The sequence below is a fragment of the Aulonocara sp. 'chitande type north' Nkhata Bay genome, linkage group LG19 (genome assembly GCF_057382095.1).
Source record: "Aulonocara sp. 'chitande type north' Nkhata Bay isolate Kocher_YH1m ecotype deep benthic linkage group LG19, A_spYH_male_GT1.1, whole genome shotgun sequence".
Classification (NCBI taxonomy): Eukaryota; Metazoa; Chordata; class Actinopteri; order Cichliformes; family Cichlidae; genus Aulonocara; species Aulonocara sp. 'chitande type north' Nkhata Bay.
The window spans coordinates 23,138,847-23,147,958 of record NC_141362.1 but is presented as its reverse complement, the minus strand read 5'-3'; the positions used below and the strand labels follow the sequence as shown (position 1 = coordinate 23,147,958).

Genomic DNA, 9,112 nt, shown 5'->3' with positions numbered 1-9,112 from the left:
TACTATGAATGTTTTGTTGCAGCGTAGAATAAAGATGCAAGATTAAAAAACTAAAAATACAAAAGGTTTTCCGTGTAGCCAAAAGCTGATACTTGTAAGGGTTTTTCATCTTTGCCACCCTTGCCCCAAAAGACATCAACAGCGAGTTCTTTTATTGAGAAAAGCTGTTTTTTTAGACATGGAAAATGATCAATTTCAAACATTTTTTTTAAAAAGATACATCTTCAAAAATACTGAGTGGTACTTTGGACTTTTCATGGGGTTAGTGGACATTGTTAATCTACCAATGTTATACATCAAAAGGGAGAACTTGAGTGAATGAAAGAACAAGAAAAAAACAAATGGGAAACAAAAGACCTAGTCAACAGGGTGATGAATATGAAAAATGATGTAAATTATAGGCTGCAGGCATCAGATCTCCGAAGAACAACACTGAAGGTTTGTGTGTGATGGCCTTTCCAAAATTAAAATACTGTAGTATAACATTTTTCAAACGATTGTGTTAAACCTAACAACTGATTCTGATTAGATACTTTGATTAGGGTCTATAAAATCATGATCACAAAAATAGATTTTTACGTTGTTTCTTTTTCACTTTCCTTATCTACATATTATTCAAATGTCTTTGTCTTTCTTTTTATGTAAAAGAACATTTTGTCTCACCTAGATATCTTCTCAACCTGCAGAGTGTATTTCGTTGTTGGCGTGTCTCCGGGCTCCCAGTGGCAGGTGACATTAACTCGATGTATGAACACACAGCCGATTAGCCGAGGGGGTCGGGGGAAGGCCGTGGATGTTGTAATGCAAAACACTGGAAGAATTGAGAGTGGCTGGAGTTAATGACATGGAAAAGCACATGTTGCAGTTCATTGATAAGGATGAGTGTGGTTTTTAGTTTATTGTGTGGTGTAGGTGGGTAAAAGTGGATTTTAAAAAAATTAACTAAAATAAGGACCTTTTATCTATGAGCCAGTTGTTGCATGTCAGCACTCGTGCCTTGCGGTACCTTTATTAAGCAGACTCATCCTTATTAGCAGGATTTATACTGATGCCAGTCTCTTTTGAAGTTTTGATTGATTATGTGTGCTCAAAAAAAATGAGGCTACACACATTTTAAGCATCAGCGCAACTGTTTTATCATCTCAGAGTGTGAACACAGTGCAGAGAAAGGCTTTCATGTGACTCAGGTATGCAAAACCTCCACTGCCCAAGTGTGACTCACTGTTTTCAAATTTGGGATGGTGAAAAAGAGATGATGAGAGGAATTAATTAGCTTTCAGCCATTTATAAGTTATTTTCCCTGAGGTTACAACAGTAGTTCAGGCAAGACGGAACAATATCCTTTCTTGGCTCCTACTGCCATAGCTTGTTTTGCCTGCTGGGTATACCTGTCGTAAGCCAATATAACCATACGCTGGTACAGGTGGACTGATTTCTTCAGAATGATGATACTGCTGACATTTGGGGACTTTTAGCTGTCTCAAAATCACCAATCTACTGCAAGATCAAAGCTAAAAAGAGGCAAAACTTTAAACCGATGATGCATAAATAGGGGATCTGGGGCTGAACTGCAGTTTCTGGCCTCAGGGTGTATACCGGGGATCCTTTGAATCCAGTGGGTTACACACTGGGGCCTGCATGGATCAGGCTAGTTCCAGTGTAGATGGTCGAGTGGACTGGGCTAAGGGGGAGACTGCAGAGAGATTCAACACCTTGGGCTCTTAGTTGTGTTTCCAAGCTGTTCCTCAGTTGTTTTTCTGGAGTGGCAGGATGCATTCCACTGCTGGGGGAGGACACTGCTGATAGGCAGAGCTCGTGTGATGGGTGTGCATTAGTGCAAGTAGCACTTTCGTGAATGTCTTGCAAGCGGAACATTGCATTGCAACAGGAGGTTTACTGCTATTGAAGTCCCCTGTCACCTATGTTAATAATGATAATAATGTGCCACTTACGACATGCTTCTAGTCATCCGACAAATGCTTGCCGAATTACGCACTCCGTGTTTTGGTCTTCACAGGCTGAAATAACAAAATGTTGTGCAGCACTGCATTCACTCACTTGTTGATAAGCTTGTCTGCTAATTGGTGTTATATGGTTATTATACAGTAGAATAACAAAACTGTGTGGTATAAAACCAAAAACAATAACCTGGGAGGAAAGTAGAGGGATGTGGTGTGACATGTTGTGGTTGTAACTTTCTCATGCTTGGTGAGATTCTGTCATTTAAATAACAAATTATTACCCGGTTCCACTAACGACACTTCCAGAAATACCAGCACATCCTCACATATTGTTTGAAAGTTTGCTCTGGATGATAACAAACAGCAGAAAGATAACAAAGTTAAACATTACCCAGGACGAGTCCAGCCCCCAGCAGCCAGGTCCACATCACAGCTGGACTCCGCTCCATGAAGACCAACTGCTTTTTCACCCACTCACTCCCATCATGCTACATGCAAATCAAGGACTCTTCAAGGACTCTGCACGCTGTTCCGCAAAATTGCTAAAAAGATTTGTGAAGTGTCAGCACAGGATGCCTGATAATGAATAGCTTTAGTGGTTAGATTACATCATTTCCATTGAATTTCAACATTATGCACTCCACACTGTATATAAATGCCACTTGTTTTGCACATATTCAACTCTGTATATTTTATATATTTTATTATTATTATTATTCTTATTCTTATTTTTACTATTTAATTTGTAAAAATGTGTATATACACACACACACACACACACACACACACACACACACACACACACGTAGGAAAATATTTAGTATACACATCCAGAAATGCATACACTATTATATATTGTACATATATTTATTAGTTTCAGGTTGGCCATTCTTGTATTTTGCTCGTTTGTGTTGTTGTGTTTGCACATCTCTGTTGCTTGTGGGGCTCGCACACAAGAATTTCACTCGCATGTGCTGTGCCAGTGTGCCTGCACATGTGATGTGACAATAAAAGTGATTTGATTTGATTTGATTTGAATGCATTTCTGTAAGTTAAAAACGGTTTCACTACAACATTTTTTTACTGCTTTGAGTTCCTTGGCATTGCACCATAGGAAACGCACCAACCAATGTGACACATAGCAGTTTGTGCAAGTGACTTTCTAAAGTTTGTGAAAGCTTGCAAGTGGTGACTAGATCGATCACAATAAACAATTTGACATCTGACTTTTCCCCTTGACAGAAAACAAAGCTCCCCTCAGGGTGCAGCTCTTACTCAGTGTGTTGGCGCACACCAATACAAAGCCACTCCAGATTTTTTGGTTATTTAAAGTCAGAATAGAAAACAGCATTTTAAAATGGATTATCATTATAGCCCATCTAATACATCTCTCACAATCTGATATATTGGTATCTGCATACATAGCAGCCTGAGTCAAGGGTCGTTGCAGTAAGCTGATACTGCTAACTAAACATCAAGCAAAGTAAGCAATGGCCCAGATGTTGTGCTTTAAAAACATTGTGAACTTTATACATTTATTAATGCACTAATATCAGAACTTTTATGTGCAAAAAGGTGCCAATCAGAATCGCCCATAACAAACTTCACTCTGAAATCTAAAGTTACATTTGTGCTAGATTCATAGTTTTAGATTGAGGAGACAGTGACTGAGAGTTTTAGATGCAACTTGTTTTGGGTTCATAAAACAGTTTGATTATTTAATTTAATTATTTAAAGGAAGCTTAATTTCAGCTAAAGCACAGTGTGTAATATATAGAAGATTATAAACTATTCGCTGATTTACTGTGTTTAGTGCTTCTAAACACAGAAATGATGTAGCTTTCAAGTATTCCACCTTTGCACGAATAACATTAATAGACGTAAAATGCTTTAAATATATTGAAGAAAAAAAATCACGAAATTCTTAAGTCACACACTGGATCTTTATTAATCAAAACAAAATGATAAAACAAGTTCAGTAGAAATCAAAATAATCAAATCTTTGAAGGTTGGAAGTTAGTCAGAGTTAAACATTGGTCAAGTGTTCCTTTATTATTATTATTATTATTATTATTATTATGCATATAAACGAATCACTGAACTACAGGATGACCCCAATAAGTTTTTTTTATTGGATCACTGTTACTCCAGTTTTTATTTGATGGGCTCTCGCGATCTGTTTCTATTGTAACTCAGCAGGTTCACAACAGGACAGTAACAGCTGGAGCACTTTGGCTTTCTGGTCATTCTTGATCACTTTCCACATTTATTTAATTTAATTTAAAATGCGTTATAGCGAAATGGTTACGATGCTTTTTGTTTTTCTTCTTTGTTTTTGACCAGCTGGTCAAAATAGATTTGGGTAAAACATCGCAACGAAGTGAACTCGAAATTTGCAAATAATGGGCGATTTTTTTTTTTCAAACTGAAAAAGCCGACTTCTCAACCAACTCACTAATAACGATGCGCGAAAGCACCAATGAGAGCTCAAGGAATAAAGCAACAATCACTTTTAATCACTCATTAAGAATTGTGGTAGCAGATTTTCTCGTCAACAAACCGCTAACGCTTGAGCAGCTTGACAGGTTGTTTTTCTGTTTGCTTACTGAAGCGTTAATCACGTTAAACAGCAGAACAAACATGCACTATGTGAGTTTCAACCAAAGTTGCAATTCATGAAACGAAACGAGCGGCTGCAAAATGTCAAAATCCGAACTCCTCTTACCGGATTATGCCCGAATGATACCCGTCTCGTAGAGTTCATCTACAGCGATTGCGCAAAATCTGCCGCTTGTCACCTCGAAGTAAACACACCAGTACCGCCCCACTCCGTGCCCAATGTGTGGCGTGCGGTTGCCTAACTGCGGATCGAGGGCCCCCCAAACGGTCACTTTTATATAGCCTACATGACATTTACACGTCACAAATAACTCATAACTTTTTCTATAACGAAAAAAAAAACAGGTTTCACTTTCCCGCATTCTATGTTGTGGCCAATTTACACAGAAACTACTCCAAAACCATTAGGCGCATCTGCACTATAATAATAACAATCGTTTCCTTTCAGCTATTACCTTTCTTAGCCTCGAAATTAGTCTGCAGTGTGTAAAACTGACGCATGGGGCTTGTGTTAACAATAACTATAAAAGCAATTAAGACGTGAAGGATGTACTACAGGATATGTGCTGCATAATATCACAAAGAAACTTCATCTGTGGGTAAGAATATCCCCCCAGTTGGTCTAATCAACCTGCAATTAAGCATGTTGTTCATCATTACCAAAGATGCACAACAATAGTCTTTAAAAAAGATATTTCACACACAAGCATGTTTTTAAGGAAAATAAGGAGAATAATTACACTTAACAGCAGCTTTATCCTGGCAAAAAATAGACTGGTAAAATCAGGAAATCTTCAGTTAATACAGTAAGTCCACAGTGGCAAATATCCAAGGGCTTAAACACTAAGATGTTGCAGTAGTCTTTTACTTATGTGCATAGCTATTCGCGCAGCAGAACAAATAACAAAGCTTAGTCATTATTTCACAAGGAAAACACTTCATCACGATTACAGTCTTCGGCAAGGAAAATGGAACAATCAACAGCTCTCTGGGGACCGGTGTTTGCCGTCACTGCTCTTACTCTGAGCTGCATTTGCGAGACAGAGGCAAACAGAGCTGTTGTATTCTGGGAGAGGGGCTGGCTGATCGGGCTCCCCGGCTGATCGTGTATGGGTCATATCCCTCATACAGAGCCTTCCTCTCTTTAGGACTGGACAGATCAAGAAGTCTTTGGCTGGTTATGTAGCTCTTTGCAGCTTTGGAAACGGACCAGCACACTGGGCGGTCTCCTTTGAACTCGGGGTGGTCATTCTTCGGAGCTAGGGCAACAAAGGTGATTGTGTCAACTAGCAGACAATACAATGCAAGTTTAAACACATGCAAAAAGTCTAGACAGCTTGAAGAAGAAAAAAAAAAAAAGCAACTCAATTCTAAAAACAAATTTGTATTCAGACGAACCCCCACGGACAAGAAGTGGAGCTACTTCAGTAACCTAAAGAAGTCCAGTTGCCTTTATTTCAAGCTCTCTAGAGAACCTTTACCTGGGTGACTGAGAGCCTAGACAAGCAAAGAAGCAAGCAGGTGAAAATTGCATGGTGGAAAAAAATAGGCTTACTGGCGAGTAGCTCTATGTGTGGAGATGCTTTAGAGGGCAGGTGGATTACTTGTACATGTTTAGATTCGTGCCTGGATTTCTCCAGAACCTGCCTTCGCTTTGGCTGGGCGAGCTGGCAGATCCGTAAAGTGGCAACAGCTGTCTGTGTGCTTACCTGGAATCAAATTTGTAAATAAGCCTATTAAACACAAAGAAGAATGGTGTCAGTCAGGTATTTTTCATCCTGTCCATATGAAACATGGATTTATAGTCATGTCACACACTTTAAATTGAAATGTATCACACCACGCCTAATTAGATAAATTAAGTTGAAAGGATGTACAGGCAATCACACGTCTCAGGATTAGGGAAGTTATTAACTTTGATCATCCTAACCTTCCTTGAAGGGAAAGTCAAAGCCAACCACAAAACACCTGGACCTATTCATGCTTTCAGAATACAAAACCAGTAAAAAACACAAGATGGCTCTGTTGAAAGTTATAATATAATTATATAATATATTTTCAAGTTTTGGCGCTTTAAATACCGGACATTCTGGCCTAACTAACACAGTAGGCTGTGGAGTTTAAAAGACTTTGTGGCAGGTATGGTAAACTAGCAGTCATCTAACAATGCACCACATATTCGTTTTCTCTCAGGAAATAGTTTGTGTTACTCACAGGGACCGACAATGGGCAGGCGGGCTGCCAACCAGCTGCAGGCGCCCGAGGTTGAGCCAGATGACACACCCGTTTGGATGGGACGGCCTTAAGAGCCCATTCACTGACCTGCCATATGGGAGAAATTCTGAGGAAGGACATAAAGATGGAGAGAGCTTTAAAAAAAAAAGGTCTTGCAGGTACAGTTTAGCTACTGCCTAATTTGACGTGTTTGTTTGTGACATGTGTAGTGGCAAGAAAATTACAATAAATAGGTTTTCTTGTTATGTCTCTAAAGGGAAGGCTTCAGAAGCTTCAGGCTTCATGAAGGTCTGCACTTTACTCTGCTGCAGATGTGCACACAGAAAATTCTGAGAGGTCTGATTGCAAACACTGATGATGAAAGTTTCATCACTTGAATCCAATCAAACAAGTTTCTTATCTTGGTTTACTGGATCTTGCTAATAATATTAGTACAACATAAGATCTTAATGGGGACAGGGTGACAAAGCTGTGGGAAAATCTAACATTAAAAACTTTTAAAAAAAAAAGGAACAAGAAACTAGAAAACTGACTCATATCGTACGTATAAGAGCACATAAATGTTTCTGAAAAAAAAAAAACCCATAAAGTTATTAAGAAACTGCCCAAAATGGGTCGCGCATTTATTAGAAGTCTATTATATTTACGTGACTTGATTGTAGAACTTTCTACTTATGCACAAGTCCGACCAGCGGGGGGTTAACTCTGTTGAAAACAAAATAACAATTATGCATGGTGTTACAAAAAGGCAGCAAAGATCAAGTTTGCCAAGAGAAGAAAAAAGGAAACGATTGGTACACAGACCAATTTTAGTGGTTAATCCGCTCCTTTCTGGTGGAAGCTTATCCAGCCAGTAAACAGACCGACTGAAAAACAGAAAAGAGCCCATTTGTGAAAAAGAAGGCGACAAAGACAGAGAGCTTCGTTAAAGGGTGCGATTCAGACCTACCGGTCTGGATATCTTAGTCTGTTTGGTTTGGGTTGAGCCAACTGCTGTATCCGAGTCGCCATGGAAACACTTTATGCAACTGGGAGAACGCTTTGCTGCTAAAATGATTCAGTTGTAACAAAAGAGAGTTTCTCAATTACAACCACATACTTTTATATCTGAGACAGCACATTTGTCAGTAGTTCTGGTCGATCATTATCATAATGGTAGTCTCAGATGAAGCTGAAATGCTTGAGCGGCTTGGGATTCATAACTTTTAGTTGCCTAAAGATGACGATACAATGTCTGGATAAAAGCATTAGGATGATCGTTACTTTGGTATAGTTCTCCAGTGTTCTTGAAGGGTATTCAAAGCTCTTCTTTAGATGTTGGCTAACTTTTGCTCCATTTTCTATCAAGATGATCCTGCAATGCTTCAATAATGTTGATATAGTTTTTAATAATGTTTTTCTATCCAGGTACGCTTTTACTTCACTGACAGAGATCACTACCATCTTGAAAAATCAAGCTGTTGCCAATCACATGCTTTCCATGATAATGCATGATGGATCAAAGCCTGACAATACTTTCCTGTGTTCATAATTGAGTCGGTTCTTTTAAAGATCTCCAACAACGCTGGCTGAAATGGCGCCAAACAATGACAGCTCTACAGATGTTTTACTGATGCTGTAGACACTAACTGTTGCACCTCCCTGATGACCTTTACTGTACATACAGTTGATGCTGTCAGCTTAAAAATTCCAAACTCAGATTCTTTTCTCCTCGTTTCACTTCCTAAAAAAAATAACTTCTTGACATCTTTTCCACTAAGACCGTTTCTGATAGGTCATGAGTCAGATCTACGTCGACTTTTCCCTTTCTTTATTACTACAACTACTGCTTGAAATCACTTTTGAAAAACAACCGAAAGTCTGACAGTTTGGAAGCAAAACATAACGCATGAGGAATGACTAATGGCTTTTTCCAAGTAGTGTAACAAGCCTGATTAGTTGTCTAGGCAAAACGAGTTTTAACACCTATGTATAATTTTTGTCTGTAGCGTCCATTACAAAGCCAAGTGCATTATACCCTTCCAAAACTGCTTACACTATAAATAGAAACCAATTCACACAATTAGCTTTAACATATAACAGTACTTTTTCCAGTTACCTTAAAGCTATACTTACCTGTCCTGCAGCTGAGGTAGCAGCTTTCTGTGTTGACACCGAAACCTGCTGGTTGCTGTAGTAACAGGTGACAGTACACCTGCCTATGTTGAATGTGCTTGGCAAAGCGAGATCGTCTCCCACTTGCTGCTCGCATAAATTTCTCACTTTGTCATTGGCAGTGAACAGCTGCAATGTGAGAT

The 9,112-nt window shown here is 39.0% G+C and overlaps 2 protein-coding genes across 5 annotated transcripts in view; both read right to left on the bottom strand.

Annotated features, from left to right (window-relative positions):
- Positions 1-4,817, bottom strand: part of LOC147307034 (interleukin-31 receptor subunit alpha) — a 20,654-nt gene extending 15,837 nt beyond the window's left edge. The window contains exons 1-3 of the mRNA XM_086274529.1: positions 4,687-4,817; positions 2,353-2,503; positions 664-811 (exon numbers count right to left, since the gene is read on the bottom strand). Of these exons, the coding sequence (XP_086130655.1) occupies positions 664-811; positions 2,353-2,410 (206 nt within the window). The 5' untranslated portion in view covers positions 2,411-2,503; positions 4,687-4,817. The remainder of the gene's footprint in view (positions 1-663; positions 812-2,352; positions 2,504-4,686) is intronic.
- A 500-nt stretch (positions 4,818-5,317) lies between these two features.
- Positions 5,318-9,058, bottom strand: spmap2 (sperm microtubule associated protein 2). 4 transcript variants are annotated; one of them, XM_086274531.1, is made up of 6 exons: positions 7,765-8,877; positions 7,620-7,681; positions 7,463-7,520; positions 6,795-6,921; positions 6,136-6,289; positions 5,318-5,839 (listed from the first exon to the last, which is right to left on the bottom strand). In XM_086274531.1, the coding sequence occupies exons 1-6, from the start codon at positions 7,824-7,826 to the stop codon at positions 5,598-5,600; spliced, it is 705 nt and encodes a 234-aa protein (XP_086130657.1). In that variant the 5' UTR covers positions 7,827-8,877; the 3' UTR covers positions 5,318-5,597. The 4 variants fall into 4 exon arrangements, with proteins under 4 accessions (XP_086130657.1, XP_086130660.1, XP_086130658.1 ...); XM_086274530.1 differs by adding an exon at positions 8,931-9,058 and having other exon boundaries at positions 5,598-5,839; positions 7,463-7,681; positions 7,765-7,862; XM_086274534.1 differs by lacking the exons at positions 7,463-7,520; positions 7,620-7,681 and adding an exon at positions 8,931-9,053 and having other exon boundaries at positions 7,765-7,862.
- Between the last annotated feature and the right edge of the window lie 54 nt (positions 9,059-9,112).